Source organism: Vanrija albida, assembly GCF_041260175.1.
Source record: "Vanrija albida strain AlHP1 chromosome Unknown contig_4, whole genome shotgun sequence".
Classification (NCBI taxonomy): Eukaryota; Fungi; Basidiomycota; class Tremellomycetes; order Trichosporonales; family Trichosporonaceae; genus Vanrija; species Vanrija albida.
The window spans coordinates 2,504,435-2,531,673 of NW_027191423.1; the positions used below are offsets into that span (position 1 = coordinate 2,504,435).

Genomic DNA, 27,239 nt, shown 5'->3' on the forward strand with positions numbered 1-27,239 from the left:
CCGTATGCAATGCTGAATGGGGTCGATGCGATGAGATGCAGTAGAGAATGACGAGTGAAACGCGGCAAGATGGGTTGAGCGGTAGTAGAGTGTGTTCGCTGGGTGTGAGTGTGGGTGCTGCGTGACGCGTCCGAGGCGAGGTTGACCCAACTGACAGGACAACAAAGCTTTGTATTTTGACACGTCATTGTTGAGTGATAACGGGGGTTGAGTGGGGCGGGTGCTCGCGTGGCCCGCGCGGCCGGCCGAAAATGGATGATTGAGGATGACTGGTGAGGTGTCGCAAGATTTCCGATAACCAGGAGTCCAGCACGGCGGCGGTCATCGGCGGCGGCGGGCGGCGACTCGCGGCGGGTGAGGCGGCTCGGCACATCGACGTGATCAACCCACCCACCACTACGATTTCCACTCGGTCGGTCGGCAACAGACCGTCGATTCGTGTTTTTCTTATTGATCACTCATACTTGTTCTTCTCCTCCCTCCTTTGACTTGCTTCTCCACCGGCCAGCGCACCATGCCACGGCCAGACCTCGACATCCCCCTGCTGCCCGATGCCCAGGAGGACCTTGGTGGCGAGTACGAGTGGCCCGAGGCTGGCCCGTCCAAGCGGACCCAGCCGACGCTGCCGCTGTCACCGGCGCCACCAGCAGGCCGCGGCGTCGACGCATTCACGGCAAAGGCTGCCGCCGCCATGACGGGCGCCATGGCCACCAGCCTGCTCAGTACGTCGCTCGCCGTGCCCGCCCGCGCACGCACGCACTGACAGCCGCAGTGACACCATTCGACGTGCTCAAGACGCGCCTGCAGACGGTCCAGCCGGCGCTGCGGCCAAAGTTCTTCCCTCCGCCAGTAGAGTGCTGCCAGACGCCAGTGCTGAGCGCCGCGACGGCGACAGCAACGTCGGTGACGTGCGCGTCGAGCACGCTGCCCGGCGCGCCGCCCCAGCTGCGCGTGACGCCGGTCGTGGCGGCCCCCGCCGGCTGCTACCACCCGTCCAAGTGGGCCGGCATATGGGGCGAGGCCATGACGTTTGAGGAGGCCATGTCGCGCGGCATTCTCGGGCCTGGAGGAACCCTGTCGCTGCCAAGAGGCGCACCACGAGCCGAGCCGTCGGCACCGGGGTTCTGGAGCGAGATTGCAGCGGTTCGCGCCGAGACTGGCATCAGAGGGCTGTGGAAGGGTGTCGGGACGACACTGTGAGTTTGTTGCGAGAGCGGTGGTGCGACGTGTGCTGACGGGCCAGGACAATGTCGGTGCCCTCATCGGCCATCTACATGCTCGGATACGAGTACCTGCTCAAGAGGCTGTCGCCAATCTTCACCGACGCGCCAACTGCCACCCTCACGCCAGCACCACTAGTGGCCGGCTCGCTGGCGCGGACGTTCAGCGCGACCATCATCTCGCCGATTGAAATGTTCCGCACACGGCTTCAGGCTCTCCCAATGCGTGAGTTTGCAGGGAGCGTGTTCGACGACGCCAGCTGACAACAACGCAGCCGGTCACCCGTCGCCTACCTACGCCTCCACGGGCAAGGAAATGGCCTCGCTTGTCCGCGACAAGGGCGTGACGGTGCTCTGGCGTGGCCTCGGTCCGACATTATGGCGAGACGTGCCCTTCTCAGGTGAGCTCGAGTGCACGGTCGTTCTGTTTGTTTGCTCACTCTTCCAGGAATCTACTGGGCCTTTTTCGAGATGACAAAGGCGCACCTCAGCTCGCCCGCGTCCGTCCTCCCTCCCCTCTCCCCCATTGCCACCTCGTTCTGTTCCGGCGCATTCAGCGGCACCGTGGCCGCACTCCTCACCCAGCCCTTTGACGTCCTCAAGACCCGCCGCCAGGTCTTCACCCCCTCAAAGGACTGCTCCCCAGAGGCTCTGCGCCATCGTGCCAGCACCTTCCCACTCGCACTACACGTTATCCGCACCGAAGGCTGGGGTGCTCTGTTTGCCGGCGTCGTCCCTCGATGCGGCAAGATTGCGCCAGCCTGCGGCCTGATGATCGCATGCTACGAGGGTGTTTCCAGGTATCTGGGAAGCCCGAGGTAGTCGATGTTATATAGATAGACAACAACACAATGCATGATACAACTCTTCTAGACCACCCCAGTGTCTAGTGTCAAGTTTGATCCGTCGCGGTCGCCAATGACGCCGACGAGAACCGAAATGTCGTCTCTCTTGCCACCAACAAAGTCGATGCCTTCTTCAATCGCGCGAATCATGAAAGGAGTGGTTGCGGTGGTCTGCTCTGAAACGGCGCGTGCCCTGTTGCACAATTCCTCAGACACGACTTGAGGCGAGAATGGTGGAAGTGATGATGGCTGAGAAGGTGAGGAAAACTCTTGAAGCGTCTCTAGGATATCCTCGTCAAACTGGACTGGGTTAGCATGGTCTGGGCCGGTGACGAATCATGGGCTCACCAAGTTGTCCATGAGCCCGTCGCTGCCGACAATGACGACGTCCTCCTTCTCGACGGTGAAGTCGTATCGCTTGGCATCCTTCATGGGCTCATCGCGAGAGTGGGTTCCCAATTGGAGGGGGAAGTTGAAGGCGTGCTGCATTTCCGACGTCCGGAACACGACCTCGCCTCTGCGGATCACGAGCAAGCTGCAGTCGCCCAGATTGGCCACGAGCAGCGTCGAGTGGTGAAGTAGAGCCAGCAAACATGTCGACGAGCCGTAGATACCCTGGGGAGACGTCAGCAACCAAACACATACCGCACCAAAAGACATACCTCTGTGGCCGCGCACGACAGGCATTTCTCATAGCCCTTCTGCATGATTTCGACCGGGTCCAGAGGTCGACGATGTTTGCGGACTGCAGTTGCCCCTCCTGCTTCCGACTCGGCGCCACGCTTCCATGCCCTCGCAGCCCACCCGCTGGCATCGTCGTCCGAGGTCATGTAATCGTCGGCCCCGGCCCACCAGCGAGCGACCTCTTCCTCGCAGTAGTGGGTGAGAAGCCTGCTCCACCGACCGGCATCTGCTGGCCCCTTACCCGACCTCGACCATCCTCCTACACCGTCGGCAACACAAACGCCGTCGACTCGCGTAAAGTACGAGTCTTCGCCGACAGCCGTCGAGTGCAGGGCAGTCGGCGGCGTGATGTCTGGCAATGGAAACGATCGAGGCCTGGGAGGTGGTGGTGTCTGCGAGCGCCCTCTTGATGGCGGTGAAGGAAACCTCTCCTTGGCTGAGCCGCTTGCTCCCAAATGGAAGATCAAGTTGGATGAGTAAAGCGTGAGGTTGTTCGGATCGGGTATTGGCGCTGCCTTGTGAATGTCGACACGATCTGGCCTGATACCGAGATACGTGAGGGGTGGACTTGGCGAGGGGGATGGGCCATTGCTCAATTGTGGGGTCGGCGACAGGACAGTGTGCGTCTGAGTGGGACGCGGCTGCTTGGCCGGATGCGGGGGGGACGGGGCTCGCAGCACTGCCGCTGTCGGGAGCGGTGGAGGCGGGGGGAGGTGCACATCGTTGAACGGAGGTCGAGGACGGTCAAACAACAATGAGGGGGGCAGGTACTGGGGAAACGAGTAGCTCGACGAGGAAGGAGTCGGGGTCGAGATGTCGACCGAGGCGCGGAGCGGGGACGCCGCGGTGACATACGACCGGCGACCAAACTCGGTCTGTGGAGCATCCCAGAGTGGCAACAGGGCCATATGATTAGGGACGACTGCTGATGGCCATTGTGAAGTTCGTGGGCCCGAGAGCGACGAGACGCGAGCCGTGTTGGCCGATACCAATGGTGGCAAGGCGATCGGGTGGTGAATGGCTGCCGACGGCGCTGTTGGGGCGGGGTGGACCAGCGTCCTGGCGAGGCCCTTGCCGAGACCTGGCTTTGGCTTTGACATGTTGACGAGATGCAGTCGCCTCGATGGCTAGTGGGTGACAATGCACGTAGCCCGGACGGCGATCAACAGTCGTGCGTCGTAGTCTGATGCAGTGACGATGATGTGGGTTGGATGATGAATGAAAAGCGAATGGCAAAGTGATGGAGGATGATTGATGTGACGTTATGGGAAACGACGATTGTAAAGAGACGAGAGGGAGGCGGAGCGGAGGAGGGAGGTGGATAGGGGTGGTGGTACTACGCCAAGCAGGGGGAGCAGATGGCAAACAGCAACAAAATGTAAGCGAGCCGGCAAAGACTGTCAAGTGCAGTGCAGGATGCATCGAGCAACATCCCCAGCTGACTGACTGACTGCATTCACTCTCTTCGACAGACAGGCACAAGGTAAACCTGCCAACGCCGAGGTTGCCGCTCTTCTGCTGCATCCAGTCGATCCAGTCCAGTACGACTCCTGCCGCCGCCCGCCGCCGCCGCCACCCAGTACCAAATATCGGCGGGCCTCCGGGCGACCGCGGAGGCATGCGTACGGTATGAGGGACAAACAGCCGTCTACGCGGACCAGCAGCCATCCAGCGGCAACGCAGCTTTTACTAACAAGTCGCCGTAAACGAGCCCCCCCTCCCCCTTTCATCTCTTCCGACCCGCCCCTCTCGGACGTTGCCGCTCCCGCACCCCGCTCCCCAATGTCATGTGAGATTAGAGCCGAAGAGACGGACGACAACCATGCGACAATTGCGGGGAAGCAATGCATCACGCATCCCACAATAACAACCGACCATTTAGTCGAGGGCTGATGCTGGAGACCTTGTCGGCAATCGCAGGGTCATGCATGTAGGAGACAATCAATGCGCTCAAGGAGCCCCGGCATGTAACCGAGCGCCATCCAGCCCTGGAAAGGTCAGCAATCACCCATGGGGATAAACAAGCAACTTACAGCGTCGGTACAACAGGTCGGCAAGTGGGCCGCGTTCAAGGATGACATTGGGCTTCGCCTCAGTGGAACGCTTCTCATCGCTCTTAGAGCTGGCAGGCTCTGTGGTGAGATTGAGACGAGAAGCATTGTTGCTGCGGCCGGTTAGAATCATCAGCTCATCGCACCACCTACGTCTGGATCTCGTCCATGACACCCGTGACGATGCGGAAGACGAGCTCGGGGTTATTCCTTCCAAGAGCGGCGAAGCCTGTTCGGATGAGATCCACCGCGTCCTTGTCTCTCGAGTGAAGCTCGCCAAGCTGCAAGGTCAGCTGAGGGCGTCAAGCCAATGTCGCCACATACCCCGTCCAGCACCGGGAACACTGCTTCCGAGACGAGCGCGCTGCCTGCCTCCCGCTGAGAAGACGGGGGCTGACCAGGCAACTCTGAGCTGTCCTTCTGAATCTGACGCACGGTGGACGTGCTATCCCCGTCAGCAAATGTCCAAATCCACCCATCATACCCTTCGCCAAGATCTTGCGCTCGGGGACGCTGGCCGGCCTTATCGGCCTTCAATGTTGGAGCGTCAACTTCCGATACCGACTGCGTCACGTCAGTCAGATCCGTATGACGAAGTCTTACGAGGGAAGCAGCGTGCGTTGGCTCGTCCGACTCGTCCGGCTTATCCAAAGAAGCAAGGTCCAAGTTGACGGGCATCCCCTTGACCGTTCCTCGAATTGTCTCGTCAAAGTCCCATTCGGCGCGAACTGTCTTGCCAACCACGGTCCCAGGTAGCCTGATCGACCCGATTGGCTTGTTGTTGCGGTGACAGAACAACTCGTAGCGCTTGACCAAAGGCCTCAGACGGCTCGTGGGGAGAGCTGAGCGAATGAACGGGTGCTGCAACAGTTCGTGGGCCGTTGGGCGCTGCATGTCAGCATAAGGATGCGGCTTCCGCACGTACACTCTCTGGCGTCTTCTGAAGGCAGGCTGCGATGAAGTCTTTAAAGTCCTCGCTCCACTGATCTCCCTCCAACCTCGGGGCCTTCTCCTTTGGGATGAGGAAGAGGACTCGCATGGGGTGGAACTCGGCAAGGGGGGGCTCGCCTTTGGCCATCTCCATCGCAGTAATGCCAAGCGACCAAATGTCTGCCCTTGAGTCGTACCCATCTCGACGAATCACTTCTGGGGCCATCCAGAATGGTGTGCCGACAAAGGTGTGTCGCTGAGATTTGTGAGACGACAGTTGTGCGGCAACTCCAAAGTCGGCTGTTTGTCAGCGTTGACTTGCATCACCCACCAACTCACCAAGCTTGACCTCCCCATTCTCCGAGAGAAGGACGTTGGCCGCCTTAATATCACGGTGGATCTTTCCTTCCGAGTGGAGGTACTCCAATCCAACAAGCAGCTCACGACAGACGATGGCAACCTGCTCCTCTGTGAACACGCCAGGCTTGAGCTGAGTTGTGTCAGCGCTAGCCCAAGTTGGGTCTTCTCACCAGGTCGAGACAGCTTCCACCGCCCAAGTACTCCATGACGATCCACAGGCGGTATCCCTTGACAAAACTGCCGTAGTACCGTGTTACCTTGTCAGACGAGCAGGTTGAAAGATGGGCGATCTCGGCTTGGATTTCACCAATCTCGTCGTCGGTGGACTCGAGGTCTGTAGCATCAGGCGCTGCTCCACGGTCCCACTCACCAATCATTTTGATGGCCACGACTGATCCAGTGACATTGTGGACCCTGGCAGATTAGCTCTGAGTGTTGAATGTTACCTACGCCTTCCATACTGTGCCAAAGCTGCCTGTGCCGAGCTTCTCTAACAAGGTGTATGCCGAAGACTGGTCGATCGTGGACTCTTGTGGAACTTGCATGGTGTGTGAATGCAGGGGTGATGCGAATGCTGGGATGTGATGACCGCTAAGCAAGCACTTGGTGTGCTGGGATGAAGAGCTTAGCGCCGAGTGTGGGTGCAGAGTGATGATGAGTAGGAGAGATGGTTGTGACCGTGCTCGAGTAATGTTTGGTTCGATCAAGCCTCCCTCTCGTCTCCCTGCAAAGTCACTCGAGGCGCCGATAACAGTCACGTCGCCGCGAGGTGGAGGTGCATCAATTTGATCCCGCTATTGGCGGCCATTTAACCTATTAGAAACGGGATTTGTAATCAGAAGTGGTTTAAAAGTAGCACGAACCGGACATTTCCCGCGTCCTGCACAGACTCGCACGTGGTTTGCACAATCTGACGTGCTGAGTTCAATCTCATGTTCCTGCGCCGTTATATCTAGCGCTCTGTTGGCCACTCTGAAGACGCCCATTACACCTCGCATCGCACAATGAAGGCCTACTACTACGACGACGTCCCGTGAGTCGCTGGCGGCCGCGGCCGCAGACACATGGCTGACAACGCAGTGGCGACCAGCGCCTCGCCCACGACTCGGGAGAGCAGGTCTCGCTCGACACCCTGTCCCACCTGGGCGTCACCTACCGCTCGATCCCCATTGACGCCGAGGGCAAGTGGCAGGCCGAGATTGACGAGTTTGCCAAGGAGCGCTCGTACAAGAACGTGAGGGTGCGGTGCGCTAGCTCATTGCTAACGTCCAGCGCGACCAGATCACCGTCACCCCCGAGGGCCTCGGCGCCGCGTACGAGGACAAGATCCGCTCGTTCTTTGACGAGTGAGTGGGGCGTAGCGCTTGTCACGCTGACATCTAGGCACCTCCACGAGGACGAGGAGATCCGCTACGTTCTCGGCGGCTCGGGCTTCTTCGACGTTCGCGGTGGGTCGAGCACTGCGGGGCTGTTACTGACTGGTACCAGGCGGCGCCGGTGCGGAGGACAAGAAGTGGGTGCGCATCGCCGTGGAGAAGGGCGACCTGATCATCATCCCTGCTGGGTAAGTGGGAGCGGGCGCAGGGCGACGAGGGCCACCGGCTAACCTGACTAGCATCTACCACCGCTTCACCGTCGACGAGCGCAACACGATCACCGCGCTGCGCCTCTTCCAGGACGAGCCCAAGTGGACGCCCTACTCGCGCTCTGACGACACCACCGAGGCGCGCCCTGCTCGCAAGGAGTACCTCGACGCCATTACCGCGTAGTCGACGAGTGTAGTCACCCAGGTATTAATGTCATGTATAAAAGTATGATTACTCCGCGACGCACGAGGGGATGGCTTGGCGGTCTGGCAGGCGGCGTAGCCCCTCTTGGGAAGCAGCTCAGCCAGTAGCGCGCTTTGGACCGCTTTGAGCTGTATACTTCATCTCCACCGCCCATCCTATCTCGTTCAGAGGATGAGTGGCACTTGTTAATGTGGCGCTTCGTAGATGCATTGGGACCACCCTCTCGTCGTCATGGCAATTGTGCGATCCTGGAGCAGTACACCTCATCTACCAGGAGGCCAAAGACTAGCACAGGCAGAGGCGACTTGCAGCTGTGAGGTTGACGTGCTGTTGTTCAATGTCTTGTTGGTCCTCTGGTTACCAGGAGCCATCCTCTTGAGAAGTACTCTTACGTAATCCAATTGAAAGTTAAAAATCACGTGACTAACAGTGGCAATGTGGCGGATCGTCGTCTACCTCTCGATGCGATGCTTGCATGACCTCTGAACACAACACAAACTACTGATTTTACACGTCTTCGCCTTTTACAGCTTGCTCTTCTTGAACTGATCTTCCGTTACGCCTGCTCCCATGGCCTATTACGTAATCAGCTTGTGTTACGTAATCAAAAGAAAGGACTTACCGCGGTCGAGGAGATGCCACCGGTGACCGTCGAGAGAAGGGCGTCGGCGTAGTCGGCACCCGACCACTTCTGGTGGGTGAGAACGTCACAGCCAATGTCGGCCTCGCGGCGCTGGATGAGCTCGACGTAGGCCTTCATGCCGTCCTTGGCGAAGTTCTGGGCGAAGAGGTCGCTGATGTAGGCGTTCGAGTGGAGACCGGCGAGGGTGATGAACTGGAAGACGAAGCCGAGCTTGCCGAGCTCCCAGACGAACTCCTTCATCTCCTTGGGGCCGAGGCCAGCAGCGTCCCAGTTGAACGAGGGGCTGAGGTTGTAGGCGAGCCACTGGCCAGGAACCTTGGCGTGGACACCGTCGGCGAACTCCTTGGCCTGGGCGTAGATGGGGCTCTTGGTCTCCATCCAGATGAGGTCGGCGTAGGGGGCGAAGGCGATGGCACGGTTGATGGCGCAGCGAGTTCCGCCGCGGTAGCGGTAGTAGCCCTCACGGGTACGGGGGGCGTCCCAGTCCCAGAAGGGAACGGACTGGAGGCCGTGGCGCTTGGCGATGGCGAGGGCCTCCTTGTTGGAGGCGTGCTCAGCCTCCTTGAGGAACTGGGCGGGGTTCTTGCCCTCCTTCTTCAGGGCAGCGGCAAGGACATCGGCGTAGAGCTGGAGGTTGGCAGCCTTGGTCCACTCGTCCTCAATCTGCTGGAGAGCGGCACCGTTCTTGCCGGAGCTCTCGGCGGCGGCCATGACCTCAACAAGGGGCTTGAGGCCGGCGTTGGTGGAGCCGAGGATGAAGGCGTGGTCGCGCGAGTCAATGTTGGAGGTGATGAGGGTAGCGGCCTCGGAGTCGGTACGGGCAACGGCGAGGTTGGTGGTGCCCATGATGTCGCACTGGAGACGGATGGCGACGAGACGGTTGATGTGCTCCGAGATGGGCACAAGGACCTTTCCGGCCATGTGACCGCACTTCTTGGTGCCGGGAGCCTGGTCCTCAATGTGGACACCAGCAGCGCCGGCCTCAACGAACATCTTGGTGAGCTTCATGACGGCAGTGAGACCACCGTGGCCGGTGTCGGCGTCGGCGACAATGGGGCGGAGGTAGTCGATAGCCGGGCCGGGGTTCTGGCCCTTGGCAATGGCGCTGGTGCGGGTGTAGCGCTGCTTCCTGTCGTGGTAGAGCTGAGCGGTGAAGAGCTGGGCAACCTTGTTGGGGACAGTGTTGGAAGGGTAGTCGGCAAGATCGGGTCCGGGCTCAAGCGAGCTGGACGCGGTCGACGAGCACTGCCAGCCCGAAACGTAGACGGTCTCAAGGTGCTTGGCCATCTGGGTGAGCTGGACGGGGTCGAGGCTGAAAGTCGGGTCAGTTCATGATTCGTTTCTCCTGGGCTCTGAGACTCACGCGCCGTAGGTGGCAGTGCAGCCACCACCCTCGCCACGAGCCTTAGACTCGAGGAGCTTGTAGAGCTTCTTGGCCTGGACGTCCGAAGGGTACGAGATGGGGAGGGTGCCGCGCTTCGAGACGACATCGGCAGCCGAGTAGGGGCGAACCGTGCGAGCGAAACGGGGTTGCTGGGAGAAGTGTCAGTATGGCACTTCTTTGCGTGGTTCCGACTGGTAGCCGACTCCCGAGGTGGCCGTTCCGAGGTGGCGTTTGGCCTCCGAGGATGGCAGTAGTGTGGAGATTGAGATCGCCGCTCATTGCATGAACAATGGGCGGCTCACCCATCCTCTCAGATCCTTGCAAGGTGGTATGGCAACCATCACACCTCGCCGCAACGACCACCAAGGGAGCGATGACTATGCCACGTCGAGCTCGCACTCACCTTGGCGAAAGCCTCGAAGGCCGCAACCTCGTCCTGGAAAGCTTTAACCTCGGCCTGGGACATTGTTTCAAGTATGTTTTGGTGGTCTAGGTATGTAGAGGAGCAGGTACCTAGCGTAAAGTGCGAGGTGGGGTGATGTGGGTTGATGCAGTCGAGGGGACTGGGGCGGGCGACCTAGTACTTTATATGGGAGCGGCCAGAAGTTGGGCCGGGAGACCAAGTCGTCGGCATTGCCTGGGCGATGGAATTGGGCGTCCAGGCCCGGCTACGACACGCATCCGGCAACCGGCCGGGCGACCATCCTCGTCGACTTTTGGGCCCTGGACGGCGGGCTCGCTGGCTGCAGGCTGGCTGGCTGGGTGCATGACCTCTCGGCGCCTCTGCTCCGCTGCCCACTCAGAACGCGAGCTCTACGTCGCGTGCACCGGAATTCAAACTCGACTGCCGAGCGTCGAGCTGCTACGCCTGAGATCGACAATGCCCCTTGTCACGGTGGCATCCCCGCCAGCTGGCCCCCTCAGTTGCCCTCGTCATTGGGTGGTTTTAATCGGCCAAACATCCGCGTCCGACGGGTCATGCTTGCGGCGGCGGCCAAACAAGACTCTAATGCTACAGTCTTGAATCGAGTCGTAGCTTCTAGTAGCCAAGCAAAGTCGATTCAAGCTGGGCCATTAAGCCAAGGGTGACACGCTGTTCATCACTCCCTCGCGCGCGCGAGCGATGGAGTTGCCGGCGTTGTCGCCCTCGCTCCTGCACGCCCTTGCAGCACAGTGTGTCACCTGCACGGTGCTTATGACGATGCTTCTCACACGCCCATCCATCTCTGTGCCCCGTGACCACCCAGTCTTGTCGAGTGTAAGCCAACGTCGCCTCTACCGTCATGGATGCTTGCTGCATAGAGCCGCGAACGCATACAACCGAATACAAAGACGAAAAGCTAATGCAGTCGTCGAGTTGTAATCACTTCGGCATTCACAGTAAGCGCGCGTCACTTTCGCTTTTCGGCCTGGGAATTGCCGGGATGGTGGAATCCCGGAGAATCCGCCCTATGAAACGGCCGTGCTGGCGGATTCGGTGGATTCGGCGGGCAGCGTGTATCGCGCATCGGCGGGCTTGCGGGCGGAGCATCAGGTCGGCGGAGTGCTTCTGACAGCGCCGAGCGATGAGGACGCGTCGACCGCGACGGCGACCAGCGAGCCAGAGAGCAGTCAGTGCCGCGACGTCGGATTATCGCTCCAAGCGGCCGAACATGACCATGATGTCAAACAGGTTCCCGATTCCGGAGTGCGCACACTCTACAGCCGATAGCTGATGCGTGGCCCCACGTCGGGCCTCAGATCAAGCTGTAGTCAGTCGTCGGTGGTTGTCCGTCTGCAGCTCTGCAGGCCGATATGTAATGGATACGACTGTGATCATGCAGGTCCTACCTAGGCAATGAGGAGAAGGGAGCTTGGAGTTTGGCCTCACGCTGCCCGCGGCGTTCTTCGAGCCAAGCGTCTCGGTCCTTCTATAGCCTTAATGGGGAGCGTTCCCTATCACGGCGCTGCTGCTGTGGAGCCGAGCGAGCGCACCATCGGCATCTCACTCTATCTATGCTCAGTGTCACCAACACGACAACAACCATCATTCTCTGATGATCTCATCACAAGATCACAAGTCTCCAGTCGGATCTAGTCACGTGATACTCACGTGTCAACCGTGCCTGGAATGTTACGTTGAGCCGAGGTGCGAGACTCTCGACGCTCTCGATATTTTGGAAGCTGGTAGCCGCCATCCGCAGCGACAACCTTTCCACACTCAACCACAAACAATGTCCTCAGAGGCCCCAAAACCAGAGGTTGACGCCAAGCGTCCGCGTGAGGACCAGGACACCGACCGTCCTGTCAAAAAGGCCCGCGACGATGACACTCCGACCCAGTCCAACCCAACGTCGGACGCTCCTGCGCACCTTACCAGGCCACCTTCCAACATCCCTCCGGCAGTGTCGCGACTGGGTCTCAAGCCCAAGGTGCCTGAACTTCCCCCGTCATTGCAGTTTGTTACTGGCAAGACTGTTGATCTGGAAGCGAGGCGAGGCTTCATTGGCGAGCCAGAAGTCGGCATCATCAACTTTGCCGGCGAGCCAGACTTCGAGGGTGTCAACGGCGTTATCAAGCAAAGGTGCGTTGTTGTGATAGACCAGGCCTAACCTTGCAGGTTTACAGATTTCCTGGTGAACGAGATCTCGCTGGCTGGGGACATCCTGCACCTCCATGAGATCGGAAAGCCAGAGGAGCCCAAGGACGAAGAGGATGACGCCGAGGAAGCCGCCCCACCAACCGCTTCCGCACCAGCGACTGAGGGCGAGGCGCCCACAGATCTGCCCTCCAACCTCGTTTTCGACAGCCACCCTCAGTGGCCTGCGTCGGTGACGCCAATGCTTCGCAAGCATTTCAGCGACAGTACAATCGTGTCTCTCCATGAGCTTCTCCTGGACGGGCGCTTCCCTCGGCCCAAGCAAGACGCGGGATGGGGCTCGAGGCAGTCTCACCAGGCTGAGAAGTCGACGGAAGAGGAAATGGCTCTCAATGCCCAGTCTGAGGCCACGGGATCCTCCAACCGCCAGCAGGGACGAGACCGCGGCCGTGGACGTGGTGGAGGCCGTGGTGGTGGCCGTGGCGGAAACCCGAGGCAGAACGACGACGCGCGTGAGGTCATCTCGCAGGTAAGCATTCGTTGGTCTAAGCAGGATTCATGTTCTGACCAGGGCAGGTCATTTCTAGCAAGGAAGAAAGGTCGGCGGCTCACAAGGCGGTCCGTGAGCTCTTCAATGGACTGTGGGAGACGACGGCTCGCGGCGACGAGAGCACCGGCCAGCGCCTGGTGATCAAGTGGTCGAGCAGAGGGGCCCGTCAGGAGCGCAAGCGTAAGTCTACGGGCTGTTAAAAGGCAAAGACTGACCAGTTCCAGCACGTCGAGCAAAGCTCCCTCAATACATCCACTTCACTCTTCACAAGACAAACCGAGAGACCCAGGATTGCCTTGGGCACCTCAGCCGCATGCTCGGCGTCCACAACAAAGATCTGACGGTGTGCGGAACCAAGGACAAACGCGCTGTTACAGTTCAGCGCGTGTGCCTCAAGCGGGGCAACAGCACTCTTCAGTCTGTTTGGAGGTCTGTCAACGGCATCAAGGCTGGAAGGCGAACGGAAGAAGCCGCCGTCACGGAGCGTGGAGAGCGAGGAACCCGCATCGGCGACCTTGCCTACTCCTCAAAGTTCCTCGAGTTGGGTATGCTGAAAGGCAACCACTTTTCCATCACCCTCAGGTACGTCAACGCTCGCCCAGTGAACCTAGAAGCTGACACTCTACAGGAATGTTCAGGCGAAGAGCAACGCCGACATCGATTCCGCAATGTCCTCTATTCGCGACCATGGGTTCATTAACTACTTCGGAATGCAGCGCTTCGGAACATCGACTGTCCCCACGCACATCACCGGGCTCCTCCTGCTGCAGCAGAAGTGGGGAGAGGCTATCGACACCATTCTTTCCCTTCGTGAAGGGGAGCATCCTGACTGCGTTCGAGCAAGGCTGGCTTGGCTTGAGGACCAGGACGTTTCAAAGGCGCTCGACATCATGCCTCGCCGTTCCGTCGCAGAGCGAGCCATCTGGACCCACTGGCAGAAGGGAAACCGCACCTCGGACAAGGTCGGAGCACTTGGTAGTGTGAGTGGGATGATGCCGCTGCGTGCCTCCCAGCTAACCAACACAGATTCCTCGCAACCTGAGGACCATCTACGTTCATGCGTACCAGAGCTACATCTGGAACCTGATGGCTTCGGAGAGGATCAAGCTGTCGAACAAGTCACCTGTCGTGGGTGATCTTGTCTTCGTGAACGGTTCAGATGATGGAGGTGAGTAGGATCTTCTGAATGGCCAGCATTTCTAACGTATCCAGATGACGACGAGTCTAAGCCCGACGCATCGTCGTCTCGGGACGTCAAGCACTTGACCGAGGCCGATGTTAACCACTACACCCTGCTGGACGTCATCCTGCCTCTCCCAGGATGGAACGTGGAGTACCCTGGCGGTGCCATCGGTGAACTTTACAGTGGTGCATTGAAGGCAGACGGCCTGGATGCGGATCGCATGCGCCGCGACCAGCGGTGAGTTTGAGCATTGAAAGTTGACTGACGTCCCGCAGCGAGTACTCTCTTCCGGGATCCTACCGCAAGCTCATCCACAAGCCCACGAATGTGACATGGGACCACATTCGCTACACCGACCCAGACCTTCCTCTCGTCCAGGCGGACGAAGACCGCATTCTGGGCCTGAACACTCCTGTTGACGATGACCCCGAGGGCAAGTTCCAAGCGCTGAGGCTGTCTTGGACGCTTGGCACGTCGTCGTATGCGACCATGGCGCTGCGGGAGATTACTCGCCAAGAGACTTCAACGTGGCATCAGATTGGGCTCACGCTTGGGAACGAGGACCAGGAACACAAGAAGGAGGCTGCGGCGTAAACACTACATATGGGGCTCATTGCATGCATTGTCCTTTGTATATGAGCGAGACGGAGTCAAACGGAAACGGAATGCTGATGATTTGATTTCTCGACGCGTGTGGTTTACCTGTTGTTCAGGGAATTTTTGGCACTGACGCGTTATGTCGCCCAGTCGCCAAGGTGGAGGTGCTGACAGGAGGACTGGCTGGCTTGGACGCGCGCGCGCGCGCGTCGGCGCCTCCAACCCTTCTTCATCATACATTACATTGCTTCAACACAACTTTGATCTGCCCTCCAGCACAAGGGCGTAGGCCCAACAGCATCTCCCTACCTCGGCACTCGCAAACACGTCGCAGCCATGGCCGAGAGAAGGAGCCCGCTCGGAGCGGTCAAGACCAACGTCTTAGCCCAAGCTTCTTCCCAACTCGCTGGGCCCATCAAGCCAGCCTCTTTACCAAAACCGCTGTACCCAATTTTTCTCCAAGATCGCCAAAAGCCTGCTAGTGAATTGAGCCACCGTAAAACGAGCGCCCAGCATGTCGACTGCGACGGCGGTCCGAGACTATCGGGCACGCGAAAGCGATCCAGATCAAGTCTCCTGGCCTCGAGCGAAGGCGACGGCGGTCTTGTCGAGCGATCCGAGCCAGGAATCCCCGATTACTTCCCCTCTCTGGTTCAGCGAAGACCTGGAAGCTATAGCCAGGCATCCAAGTCGATTCCCTGCGAGACGCCAGCAGCACAAGCTGCCCCTCCAGTCCAGTCATGGAGGCGGAGTCGGGCCCGCTTTGGCATGTCTCGGGCTCCCGTCAAGCCAGCCATGGCAAGCTCGCCCACTTTCCTCTCGACCCTTGTCACCCGCACGCAAGGCGACACCCTATCCGATTGTTGGTCGATCACATTGCCTTCGTTGCACAGCCCATCCGGTCAAGATCGCGACTTTAGCCCCGCCCTCGCACTCGCTTTCAGCGATGATGCCAAGCGGTTGACGCAGCAAGAGGCGAGCATGTCGGGGAGGAAGAGGCTACTTGCCATGGGTGATGAAGAAGGCGCGATCAAGATCATTGATGTCGACCTGTCGTCCACATCGCAGGCTGAGAACAGTGGTGTATGGTGGCGGGCTCACAACAATGGTGTCTTCGACATCAAGTGGTGTGACAACGACACCCGTCTTGTGAGTAGTCTGCCGTCACCCCTCACCTTTGCTGACCCAACTTAGCTCTCCGCATCGGCCGACCAGACCTTGCGGATCCACGACGTTTCGCAGGATTCATCAAAGCTCCTGGCCGTTCTTGGCGGTCACACCTCGACAATCAAATCGACAGTGTTCCTTGACCCCTCGCGGTCTGGCAACTCGAGTGACTTCAGCAACTCCAACATCATTGCTTCAGGTGGAAGGGATGGTAACATCAACATTTACGACCTCCGCTGCCACGGAGCCTTCAGCCAACTGAACGACCCGTCCACGTCGCTTGACACCACTGTTCGCCGGTCAGCGCGAGCTCGGAACGCTCGCGATGCCGCTTCGAATCAGGTCATCAACCCAGTCATGACGCTGCGCCAGCCCCACAATGTCCCAACGGGCCGTCGATCCACTACTGAAACTGTACGCCTTCCAATCACCAGTGCAGCTGCTGACATGTTCAGCGCTCCGTGTCGAGGACAATAACGAGTCTGGTTGCGTTGCAGTCCATGCCAGGCATTCTCGCTTCTGGTGGCTCGTTTGATGGGTTAGTACAGCTTCAGCGTTTGTGGCATTCTTCGCTGACAGGCTTCGACAGAATTGTCAAGCTCTGGGACATTCGTTGCCCGGACCCTTCGTCCGGCTCTCGACCAAAGGCCACCCCTTACGGCGTCCTACCCGATCCTACGATTCTCGGAAATCCGTCTCGCCGCTCTCGATCCGTGAACGCGCTGTGCGAGAGCCCCATCACAGGTGACCTCTACGCACTATGTGGGGACTCTCAAATCCACGTCCTGCGACCCTCGGCGGCCAAAGCAGATTCCGACCCACTGGAAGCGATCCTCCCCAAGAAGTTTGTTCACCCAGACCTCCTCACGAGGTCATTCTACATTCGAATGTCGTTGTCTGCCGACGGCAAGTACCTCGCATGTGGTTCAAGCCATGCAGGTGTCATGGTCTGGGACACCGGGTCTGGGAACACGACAGTCACAGGGTCACGGCTGCCCTTCCCAAAACAGCACAGCTCGTCGCAGGAGCCGGAGGCGATTGCCGTGGACTGGGGACGGGATATTGTGAGTTTCTATTGCCGGCGGTGGACGCTGATACGGTGCAGTTGGCTGCTTCGTCAGATGATTGCACGACGCGTCTGTGGAGGTCCAACTCGGAGATCGCAGCCGCCTTGACCTCGACACACCGAGGGACCGAGTCGGGATGGAGTGGCATTGTTTAGAGGGTTGCTGCCACCATCGATGTTCAGTATTCCTATTATTGTATGATGTTAATAGCATGAGGGGCGTCGTCATGACGTCGTCACTCCACCTCTTATCGCGACGCGCTGCGACGGCTAATGAGAGCATGCTTCGCGTTTATCCTTGTCCAATGGCCTTGCTGTTCGGTTGTACCGATCGGTTAGGAAGTGTGGCTGCGTGCGGCATTGCGCCGAAAGGGCACGAGCGCGTGGTGGGGTGAGGGCTAAACCGAGCAACCGAAGAGGCAGGAGGTCTGTGGCGCGAGTTCGTTTAGGCAGCATCAGCAAAATCGTGCGCGTCGGTGTATGCACACAAGCTCGGTTGGCGTTTGAAGAAGGATGGGTGACGTGCACGCATGCTCCGCTGTCCTCGATCCGGAGCATGCATGCGGTTGTTGCAACAAGATGCTAGGACGGATGCGAGACAAATGGGCTGGACGACGCTGCTGGGGGCGGGGCGCCTGGCGGCCGAATCCGAGGCAATTGTCCCTACGGCCCCCGCACTGGGGCCTTGCCGAGATTTCCGAGCTGCGGCGGCGACTCTGCAGCGTGCGCACACGCGCAGACGACAAACGACAGACGAGACGACGTATGCGGGCCGGCCCTGGATGGATGAGTGGGTTTGTGGGTTGGTGGATCGAGGCGGCGAGAGGCCTTGGCTTGGCTTGTCGAGCGAGCGAGCGAGACAATGACTACACGACAACGCGTTTCAACATTTCGACTCCTCGACTCTTTCACTCGTCTTTATCAACTCTCTCCATCCTATCCATCAACCACAACCATCACTCGGCGGCTGACTCTCACCTCTTGCCCGCCGCGTTTTGCCTCTCCAGCCTGCATCTCTCCATCTTCAACTTCCTCCACCATCACAGGCCCCGAGCAGCCCCACCCCGTCCGCCATGGCTGCCTTAGCCCTTCCGACTGGGCCAAAGCCTCCAGTCGCCCTGGCCCTGCCGATTCCTCAGAATGCGTCACCAGCATCAAACTCCCCCGCGCCCTCCGCCGCAGCCCCTGCGTTGGCACAGGCTCGCAAGCCCTCCTCAATGGCAGTCCCACAGTCCAACTCTCGTCCGGCCGACTCGGGCCGTGCTTCTGCCTCCCCGTCGCCTGAGCCCGAGGACGACGCTGATGCCGAAGGGGACGACGATGATGAAGAGGCCCTGGGGTCCAGCTCAAAGAAGAGCAAAGGCTCGAAGAAGAAGAAGGGTGCCGCTGCAGTTGGCCTCGGTGGTCTGGACGCCGCTGGCAAGCCAGACTACAAGTACACCAACGAGATCTCCCAAATGGTACGTGCCCTTGCTCAGTGACCATCTTGTGGGTTCGACATCTAACACCCCCGCGCAGATGTTTGTCTTTGGCGAGGTCCAGGATCCACTCCCGGAGACGGTCAGGCTGGTGGAGGACATTGTGCGCGGCCAAATCATCGAGATCGTATGTGGAGGCAAGGAACCCTTGAGCTGTTCTGACAATGAACAGGTCACAAGGGCTCGACTTCTCACTCATCTGCGTTCTTCACGCTTTCTCTCTGCCGAAGACCTCATCTTCCTTATCCGCGACGACCGGGGCAAGGTGAACAGACTTCGCACATATCTCAGTTGGAAGGATGTCCGAAAGCGTGCGAAGGACGATGAGGAAGGTGGTGACGTCGACGTTGATGATGCCGGTGAGTTCCTTGCACCATGGCCACCACTGACGCTGCAGACAAGAATGCTGTCAAGGGCAGGAAGCCTATCGTGAAGCTATCGTGGGAGCTTCTGACGCCCTTCTCCGACTTCCTGCGGGCTCTCCCAACCCAACAAAACCGAGCCGAGGATGACGAGGACGAGGATGAAGATGAACTGCAAGCACACCAGGACAGCATGCAGAGGCTGAGGGTATGTGCTGCTGTGTTACAGGTGTCGCTGGTTGCTAATGTACCCGCAGGATGCCGATGAAGTCACCAAGAAGATGACCAAGGACGAGTACGTCCACTACTCGGACTGCCGTCAGGCGTCGTTCACATATCGCAAGGGTAAGCCGACCTCCGGTGCTTGTTCTTGTTCCTAATAGTACAGCTCGTCGTTTCCGTGACTTTATCAACTTCTCCGCCTATCTTGACGTCAGGCCAAACGACGATATCATCGACATTCTCGGCTTCTTGGCATTCGAGATGGTCCGTTCTCTCTGTGTGACCGCTCTGGAGGTCAGGGAGCAACTGGAAAGGTCAGCGCCTTCATCCAGAGGTGCAGCCAATGCCTCGCCTCTGAAGCGCAAGAGTGCCGCAAGTGAAAACTCGCCCAGCAAGCGAGCACGGGCGGACGGCGGGGCGGCCTCGGAAGACGAGGGTCGTTCTGCTGGTCAACCTCGCTCTCTGTTCGCCCCGCCACCCAGTGCCCGTCAGCCATTGCTCCCGAGCCACGTCTTGGAAGCTTTCGCACAAATCCAGCGCAAGCAGACCTCGAGTCGCGTTGGTGGAATGCGTAACTGGCGTGGAGGGCTGTCAAGGGGCCGTGTTGCGCTGGTGTAGGGCGGCTCATAGAAAGCTCGTAGAAAGCTCGCTGTTGTAATCATCATGCATGTCTGTACAATGGACGGTATACTTCTTCTGCTTAGTCCTCCTCCATGCCCTCCTCGAGCGCAGCCTTGGCAGCAGCCTCGGCCTCGGCCAGGAGGTCAGCAGGGACGGACTGGTGCTTGAGGCCAGACTCGGGCGACACCCAGGTCATCTCGAGCTCGAAATCCTTGTCCTTGTTGTCGTCATGAACGAGGTAGATGCTGAGACGTGTCAGATTTATCGGCGGCCGAGACAGCCATTCAAGACTCACATGCGAGCAATCTCCTTGACAGCCTCCTTGCACGTGATCGCCAGTCCTCCGTCGGCCTCGGCAGCGACCAGCTTCTCGAGCTCGGTCTTAGCGAGGGCCTTGCCCTTGCCGGTTGCGCAGGCGCGGTAGCCATAGTAGACACCCGAGGGCTCGATGCAGAAGAGACGAGGGCCGCTCTTGTCGACACCGGCGACGAGGCTCGAAACGCCGAATGGCCGGACGGATCCGTAGCAAGTGTAGGCCTGGACATAACCCGACAGACGGTCCGAAAGAATCTAGCGGTTGTTAGCTCAGCGCGGGCGCCGTGCAGGTCCCGACATACCTGAAGCGTCACAGGCGCATTGTACGTGTCGCGGAAGTTGTATGCCTCGTCCCTCAGTCTGCTGGCAATGTGCTTGCCATCCGCAAGGAGACCGGCAGTGGCAAGACCAATGTGCTCGTCGACCGACTGTATCCTCCTGTTGGCGCCCTTGACCAGCAGCTTGGAGTGGAGGAGACGCTCGACACCGAGGACGACACCATCACTGCAGCGGATTCCGACGGCGACGCTGACAGTGTCAGCAAGGCGCATGACCGTGACGCAGGCCAGTACTCACCCAGCAGCCTCGACGGCCTTGTTGGCGTACTCGACCTGGAAGAGACGGCCATCTGGAGAGTAGGTCGAGACCGAGAGGTCGTAACCGGTACCGATAGACGACATGGTGGTGGTGGGACCCGACGAAGACGGTAGGCCGAGTGGTTGCTAGAGGAACGTGGTAATGCGCCAGACGACGCTCTATACAGTAGTGGCGAGCACCGAGAAGCTTGTGAGAGTGTGTCGACTTGAAAGTGAACAGAAAGGTTGGATGACGCTCAAGAGTTGTTGCAGTCAGCGACGCGCGGCCAACCTGCCCAGGACGTGGTGAGCAGGACAGGCGATGATGCAGTCGGTCGCCAGGAGGGTCATTTCAGGCACCGCCACACAACGTGGCTCTCGTTTCCCCGGCGGATTCCACTCGGCTTCACCCAAGTTCAAGTCCACTATGCGATCTATGCATGTTTGGTTCTTAAGGTCGTTCTTGCTGCACCTCTTAGCCGCTCGTTTGATCACAACACTATGCTCCTCAACGAGAACGTCGTCATACACGGTGACAATGTCATCCTTGTCCCCTACAGGTCGGTCTCACACCTGACCTTGGCCTAACAAGCGATATCTGACACCCGGTAGAGTCGAGCACGTCCAAGTGAGAAGCTCGCATCTGCCTCATCTAAGCCTTCTAATATGTCGCCCCTGCACTCCAGACCTATCACGAGTGGATGAAGTCCCCCGAGCTCTTGGAGTTGACCGCTTCTGAACCTCTAACCTTTGAAGAAGAGCTGGATATGCAGCGTTGGTGCTACCACGACCAGCAGCACCGCTAACACACCCTCAGGCAAATGGCAGCAAGACGACGACAGTACGCATCTTGTGCCGAGCCGCTCACTCTCAAGCTAACAGCTCCCCTCAGAGCTCACCTTCATTCTGCTGGCGCGGCCGAGCGACCTCCCCGCAGCCACGACACCTGTTGTACCGCCCTCTGAACTGGCCAGGTGCCAAATGATTGGTGACGTCAACCTCTTCCTTCCCAATGGGCCCCAGGAGGATGTCGAGTGCGAGATCATGATTGCCGGTATAAGCAGCACCTTGGACCATGCTCTCCTCCCGCTGACACCACTCGTAGAGGCCGACTTCCGCCGCAAGGGCTTGGCATATGAGGCACTGCGACTGTTGTGAGTGTCGTCTGCGACCAGGCAGAGAGCCAGCACCTAACCCGCGCGTAGCCTCACGTACGCCATGCACTCGGATCTTCGGATCGCTCCTGCCAACCTCATTGCTCGGATCGGCTCCAAGAACACCGCGTCCATTGGCTTGTTTGAGCGCTTGGGGTTCAAGACGGTCAAGGTTGTTAGCGTCTGGGATGAGGTGGAAATGCGGTGGGGTTGGGATGCGGCCACAGAAGCCGTCAAGGGGACAAGCGCCGACTGGCCGTCCACTCTGCTCGACGGGCGCGTAGGCTCCTACGAGGACAAGTCGTGATCTGGTTGGTGTAGTCCGCTGTTGTAGTAAGATAGACTCTCCATGCCACGACTTCGGAAGCCGCCTGTACGCTAAGCTCCTATCCTGTGCATTTCTCTTGCTATGCGTCCGCGGGGGACGCGACTAGGCATCGGTGTTCACCAGCCCGAGGTTGACAATGACGCCAGTCGCAGCCTTCTCGGCGGCCTTGCGAGCGTCCGCTCCCTCTCGGACCTGTGACTGAACCCAGTGCGCCTTGATCTCTTTTGCCCTCGCGATCTGATTGACATTAGCTCCAACTCTTCGCATAATCACCAACCTCCTTTGTTCGGTGCAAGCACTCGAGGTAGTCGTCCTTCTGAGCAACACACTCCTGGGGGGCATCGGCGTTGGCGTAGCACTGTGGTGTCTCAGCATTCGATCCAACCTTCCTGCCGGCGGAGCCGCGACAACCCCACCTTGCTGAACTCCTGCCAGAAGACGAAGCAGCGCGTACGGCCTATCACAATCAGTATGGTCCACAGTTGTGCGTGCCAAACAGGAACTGACCGCCCGAGTAGCCGAAACCGGACTGCGACCAGGTCAGCCAATGTTGCTCCAGACGGCCTGGCTTGAACGTACAGCCATGATGAAACCTCAGAGAATGAGACGGGAGAGCGGAGTGAGGGTCGTGATGCGTGCGCCAAAGCGGTCTGGTCAACGGTCGAGACTGACGGCGCTGCTGGCGGTGATGTTGCTGGGTCCGATGTGGATGAGATGCGGTCAACCGACGATACCAATGCCTGAAACGTGAGTGGGTGGTGGTCACTCGGGCTTGAACGGATAACAGGGCTTTTAGCACACGTCATTAATTCATTTTACGTAAATATTGTTGAACAGACGATTACATAACACTCAGCTCGTGTGGCATCTCAGTACTTTACACAGTGTATCGATGGTTTCGCATCATGCACCGGACACCGTCACGCCATAACAGGATGGCACTGGGGCTTAGGCTGTTGTTGAGAGGTAACCCGTAAGTTCAAGATCCCAGCTTGATTGGATTCCAGCTCACCATCGCCCGCCAGCTCTGAGGGGGCCTCACCAGCCAGCCACCTTCCTTCCGGAAGCAGGCAAACGGCAAGAGTTTGCGTTCTACTCGGACACACATGTCAAGAGCGAACCATCATTTGGATTTGGTCCTGACCAGTGACTGAGCAAGGAAGGCAGGGCACCGCGTGGGGGAGCCACGTCCCTTCAAGGCCAGGTGGCTGGGCAAGATCCGAGCCTGTTCTGGAACAAGTGAAGTCTTCAACAGACTGCCAGGTTGTCGCCCGTCTTTCCATTCTCATGAGGAGCGCTGACCGATGTTGCGAGCCCGGGGAAAATGCTCTCTTCTTGTTCATCTGCTTACGTCTCGCCGGCTACTACAGGTTAACGTCACTACCTCTACCCACACCACACTGCCACTCACCTACCACATCGTAAACCGCACGTTCCACCGCCCTCGATCAGTTTGATTAAATGCCATCCGAGTTTGTCGTCTCAGATCTCCACTCACCTCGAGAATCCCCGCCTTGATAGGTTTCTCATCTCAACCGAATCTGACCGCCGCCCGTAGGTGCATCCAACGCCGTGCAACTGGTACCATGGACGTCGCGATACATGGCGCCGACGGTTAGGGTGCCGGCCTGCTGAAGATGCTCCGCTTTACCCCGGTCGCTGGGACTCCGGTCCCCAATCTTGTTCGTCCTGCAACACAACCAGAGGCACAATATCTGCCATCCTCTCAAGGGCAACGATGGCATGCGGTCTTCCGAGCTGAACCTATGACGTCCCAACGAATTCACTTACTGCCCTCAGCTAGATCCTTGGAGCTGTCGCTTCGAAAGGACTGCTCCTACAGCCCCGTTGAGACACTATGGTCAGTCTACCCCCATCTTAACATTGGAGATGATCAACCAGAGCCGTCACCACACAGGGTTCCTCACCCTGCCGCTTACACAATCTGCGTTGAAACTCTGATCAGTCGGCAAGGTTGGGACTGAGCTTGAGATCTACCTATAGTGACTTGTGACAACAAACATCGTGGCTAGACACTAACAGCATGCAAAGCGGTACCTTTGATAGAGAACTAACTAGGACCAGCAGAGCCAGCTGTATGAGAGGAGAGGGCGGGAGGACAGTTTGGTGAACGTCATGTGGCACGTGAACTTGCGCGCCGCCACTTTCGATAAGCCAAGGTGCATCACTCAACAAACACAGTCGGTGAGCAACCCTCGCGTCGTACCGTCCAAGGGAAATCAAGCCTGGGCACATTAGTGGGCGTTCAAAGGGAGGCGGACGACGACGCCCTCCCGGTCGGAGGAACAAGCGCAGTATGCTGGGAGGAAGTGTGACCCGCATCAGGTCCCACGGCTGGCAATGCACCCGAGGATACTGTAGTCATCAGAAGCCCACCGATATGGCCATGGATCGGAGGAGAGAGTCTCAGTCTCACACCTGTACGCCCATGAAGGTCATGTCGGTGAGCAGGAATGGGCCAGGCCCCAGTCCACGCTGCCGAGTGCAAGAGACGGCGACTCAGACCAGGCCGGTGGCAAGGCGTCTGGGGTTTCATCAGCAAGAAACTAGTCCCTCAAGGGTTACTTATCATGTCCATCTCGTCTGCAGTCATTGGCTACACGGTTGGGCGAAAAGAACAGCGTACAGTTCGCTGTCCGGAACATCATATGTGAGTACGACATGTGGATTCAAGGTAAGAGCTATGGCATCTTCCGTTACAGTAGAGGATCACCGGATTAGTACTTGCTGGTTGTGCCGAGTGTCGCCTTTTGAAGGTTGCATGCCGCCGGCCACCCGCAATAAACACGACATCGGCCGTCCCACAGCCATGCTGGTTTAGCCACATGGTCACAGGACAAACGCTGACGGCACATAGGCGTTCGTTATTGTGCGTGTCGTTTTTACCTCGACGGCTGACTCACGGCGTCGTTGATACAGCTCAAGACAGTCAGTTTTATCCTGTGTACATCTGCATGAAACCCGTCGATCTCAACCGACCGTCAATGTGGCGGACGTCGAACCACTTCACCCACAACTGCGACATCCCCATTTCACCAACAACTGCCGCGAGGTGTAACGGGAGGGTCTGCCGAGCGGCGGGGGCAGTTGCTCGGAACAGTCCGATGTCAAAACGGGAAGGCAGCTCCCCAAAGTCGAGGTGGAGGCAGTGGAGGACAAGGACAACTGCTGCTTCACCATCTCGATGCCGGGGTCCAATCAACTCCACCGTTGAAAGGCGAGGAGGAAGCCTCCTCCATGGGGGACAGTATGATATTGAACAAAGGGCTTGAGCCTTCCCATTCTGGCGGTCAAAGCCTCCGAACCGTTGAGCGTTTCAAGAATTGTGGCGGGACTCGGTCGGTGGAAGTGGAGGTTGGGGGGATATGAATGAAGACCGCTGTTCTTTGGGGTGCCCCACTGCGTAGTGGAATGGGATAGCATACCTGTCGGGGGATCGGTACCGGGGAACCGCGAGCTTGGGAGCTTGTGAGTTTGCATGCACTGATACTCTGCGTTTGAATTGCCATATGTTTCGGACTTGATGCTCGAGTTCGAAGCGGGTAAGGCGGTGAACAGCTTTAGTTCGAACATCGGAGCTGTGGAAACAGAATTACAACGAGTGTACACATACTTGCTGCATAATGCTGCTGTATATCGCGTTGCTGCATATCGCTGCTAATCAAGTTTGTATTGCATCGTTTGTATCGGGTGAGCAAACTCCTAGGCACTGGTTAACTCGCATGAGCCGCGTGCCTTCATCCTGACTGACACAGACATGCTATTGCAAGCCCATGCCTGTCTTTCTGTCTCGGCATGTCGGTTCATGCGCACAGCGATGCTTGACCCCGTCATGCCTGAACGTCGCATCATCGTATCACACCAACTTTATAGTTGATGAGATGCACCCATCGGCCTTCTTGATATATGCCACTCAATAACCGCGGGATGGGCAGCAGGGGCAACCCTTTCTGACCTCGAGAGACCCAGGATACACACAACTTGCAACGCCGGGAGTAGGGCCATTCGGCGGGTGTTTCGAGTGGTTTGTTGATTTGGGCGTTTTCTTTTTTATGGTGTTGGGGGCAGATGTGTGCGCATTCCATGCCTCGTGCGTGTACTCACCAATACACCCCGCCTGACGAGGCGTATTTAGTTCGGCACTCGTCTCGCTAATCATTACAGCTCACCTCGGACGAGAACGTAACCGCAAGCAAACAAATGGCCTTCTTACGCTGTAGCCACTCCAACCCACGTCCGCGCTCAGCTCACCAATCTTGGTTGTGCGATACAGCGACGGGCGTGTTGACGTCGGTTAGCTTTGGAATTCGTCGCTCCTGATCAGGTTTTCTCCTTCAAACTTCAATTGCTGACATGGTAGAGGTATAATCTAGCTCTGGTGGCTGCGCCTGGGTCTGCCGTGCTGCATAGCGTGTTTGAGGGCTGTCCCCTCCCGCCGGTCGGTGTGATGAACATCGGGAGGCACGACATGGGTGAGAATGTTGTTGAGTGCCGGAGGTGTTGTTTTGACGCGATCTCGCAACGTCTTGTTAGTGCTTTTGGCGGGGGCAGCGGGGACAAACGCGTGCAACCAACACAACGTGTGCAGCGAAGTTTGACGGGTTTTGTCACATACAGTCATCGAACGTTGGGACCCCCTTGCTCACCTGGTGGCATAGACACACTCTCCACGCCACCCATTAGCGACATCACGAGATTTGAGTCACAGAGGTGATGACAGCAGTGAATCCTTGCAGTTGCCATGGTTCAATGAGATATCCGGGCAAACTCTCACACATCACTCAATAGCCGATATTGAGAGAGGAGTGACTGTAAGTTTGGTCCCTCTTAGCGAGTTCAATGCGTACAAGGTGGCATACATCAAGAGGGAGCCCGTTTGTTGGGCGGTATGGGCAAGTGTCATCGAGCTGTTACGATGCTATTACGTTGTATTGTACTACTAGGACTACGGGGCTCGGTGCTTGCTCACTACGAGATGCCAGCGTTCACGGCTGTTCACCGGCTGATTGTCAGTTACATTGTCAATATTGTCCGGCGGTCTTTGGACACGGAGACCTTCTCCTTCCGTTAACATTCATTCCGTTTGGAAGCCCATAATATTGGTCCCCCCTTGAC

General features: G+C 58.2%; 11 protein-coding genes across 11 annotated transcripts; 6 read left to right on the top strand and 5 right to left on the bottom strand.

The window, feature by feature from the left end:
• Positions 1-514: 514 nt before the first annotated feature.
• On the top strand, positions 515-2,042 carry MTM1 (Carrier protein, mitochondrial; the record flags this gene model as incomplete). The annotated part of the gene is made up of 5 exons (XM_069354201.1): positions 515-722; positions 773-1,196; positions 1,244-1,446; positions 1,496-1,621; positions 1,669-2,042. The coding sequence occupies 5 exons, from the start codon at positions 515-517 to the stop codon at positions 2,040-2,042; spliced, it is 1,335 nt and encodes a 444-aa protein (XP_069208843.1).
• Positions 2,043-2,089: 47 nt separating this feature from the next.
• Q8F55_005714 (uncharacterized protein) lies at positions 2,090-3,849 on the bottom strand (the record flags this gene model as incomplete). Its single annotated transcript, XM_069354202.1, has 5 exons — positions 2,090-2,365; positions 2,414-2,680; positions 2,728-2,956; positions 3,521-3,624; positions 3,739-3,849. 5 exons carry the CDS (start codon positions 3,847-3,849, stop codon positions 2,090-2,092), a joined length of 987 nt encoding a protein of 328 aa, XP_069208844.1.
• Positions 3,850-4,699: 850 nt separating this feature from the next.
• Positions 4,700-6,635, bottom strand: Q8F55_005715 (uncharacterized protein; the record flags this gene model as incomplete). Its single annotated transcript, XM_069354203.1, has 11 exons — positions 4,700-4,737; positions 4,783-4,913; positions 4,954-5,081; positions 5,125-5,245; positions 5,285-5,364; positions 5,404-5,688; positions 5,726-6,030; positions 6,070-6,220; positions 6,261-6,424; positions 6,461-6,504; positions 6,541-6,635. The coding sequence occupies 11 exons, from the start codon at positions 6,633-6,635 to the stop codon at positions 4,700-4,702; spliced, it is 1,542 nt and encodes a 513-aa protein (XP_069208845.1).
• A 459-nt stretch (positions 6,636-7,094) lies between these two features.
• On the top strand, positions 7,095-7,859 carry ADI1_1 (1,2-dihydroxy-3-keto-5-methylthiopentene dioxygenase; the record flags this gene model as incomplete). Its single annotated transcript, XM_069354204.1, has 6 exons — positions 7,095-7,123; positions 7,171-7,324; positions 7,363-7,436; positions 7,474-7,538; positions 7,579-7,654; positions 7,706-7,859. 6 exons carry the CDS (start codon positions 7,095-7,097, stop codon positions 7,857-7,859), a joined length of 552 nt encoding a protein of 183 aa, XP_069208846.1.
• Positions 7,860-8,404: 545 nt separating this feature from the next.
• ICL1_2 (isocitrate lyase 1) lies at positions 8,405-10,373 on the bottom strand (the record flags this gene model as incomplete). Its single annotated transcript, XM_069354205.1, has 4 exons — positions 8,405-8,455; positions 8,503-9,835; positions 9,887-10,056; positions 10,311-10,373. The coding sequence occupies 4 exons, from the start codon at positions 10,371-10,373 to the stop codon at positions 8,405-8,407; spliced, it is 1,617 nt and encodes a 538-aa protein (XP_069208847.1).
• Positions 10,374-12,120: 1,747 nt separating this feature from the next.
• PUS7_1 (multisubstrate pseudouridine synthase 7) lies at positions 12,121-14,812 on the top strand (the record flags this gene model as incomplete). Its single annotated transcript, XM_069354206.1, has 8 exons — positions 12,121-12,470; positions 12,507-13,014; positions 13,062-13,215; positions 13,260-13,617; positions 13,664-14,015; positions 14,062-14,203; positions 14,248-14,455; positions 14,494-14,812. The coding sequence occupies 8 exons, from the start codon at positions 12,121-12,123 to the stop codon at positions 14,810-14,812; spliced, it is 2,391 nt and encodes a 796-aa protein (XP_069208848.1).
• A 1,011-nt stretch (positions 14,813-15,823) lies between these two features.
• Positions 15,824-17,204, top strand: PUS7_2 (multisubstrate pseudouridine synthase 7; the record flags this gene model as incomplete). The annotated part of the gene is made up of 5 exons (XM_069354207.1): positions 15,824-15,964; positions 16,010-16,396; positions 16,438-16,520; positions 16,572-17,046; positions 17,088-17,204. The coding sequence occupies 5 exons, from the start codon at positions 15,824-15,826 to the stop codon at positions 17,202-17,204; spliced, it is 1,203 nt and encodes a 400-aa protein (XP_069208849.1).
• A 917-nt stretch (positions 17,205-18,121) lies between these two features.
• On the top strand, positions 18,122-19,490 carry SPT3 (Transcription initiation protein spt3; the record flags this gene model as incomplete). Its single annotated transcript, XM_069354208.1, has 7 exons — positions 18,122-18,508; positions 18,567-18,653; positions 18,699-18,885; positions 18,924-19,096; positions 19,146-19,233; positions 19,277-19,374; positions 19,425-19,490. 7 exons carry the CDS (start codon positions 18,122-18,124, stop codon positions 19,488-19,490), a joined length of 1,086 nt encoding a protein of 361 aa, XP_069208850.1.
• A 320-nt stretch (positions 19,491-19,810) lies between these two features.
• On the bottom strand, positions 19,811-20,726 carry PRE10 (putative proteasome subunit alpha type-7; the record flags this gene model as incomplete). The annotated part of the gene is made up of 4 exons (XM_069354209.1): positions 19,811-19,976; positions 20,027-20,301; positions 20,349-20,574; positions 20,623-20,726. 4 exons carry the CDS (start codon positions 20,724-20,726, stop codon positions 19,811-19,813), a joined length of 771 nt encoding a protein of 256 aa, XP_069208851.1.
• Positions 20,727-21,322: 596 nt separating this feature from the next.
• On the top strand, positions 21,323-22,082 carry Q8F55_005722 (uncharacterized protein; the record flags this gene model as incomplete). The annotated part of the gene is made up of 5 exons (XM_069354210.1): positions 21,323-21,395; positions 21,439-21,462; positions 21,514-21,675; positions 21,727-21,775; positions 21,827-22,082. The coding sequence occupies 5 exons, from the start codon at positions 21,323-21,325 to the stop codon at positions 22,080-22,082; spliced, it is 564 nt and encodes a 187-aa protein (XP_069208852.1).
• A 123-nt stretch (positions 22,083-22,205) lies between these two features.
• Q8F55_005723 (uncharacterized protein) lies at positions 22,206-22,688 on the bottom strand (the record flags this gene model as incomplete). The annotated part of the gene is made up of 5 exons (XM_069354211.1): positions 22,206-22,340; positions 22,381-22,461; positions 22,520-22,560; positions 22,611-22,632; positions 22,683-22,688. 5 exons carry the CDS (start codon positions 22,686-22,688, stop codon positions 22,206-22,208), a joined length of 285 nt encoding a protein of 94 aa, XP_069208853.1.
• Between the last annotated feature and the right edge of the window lie 4,551 nt (positions 22,689-27,239).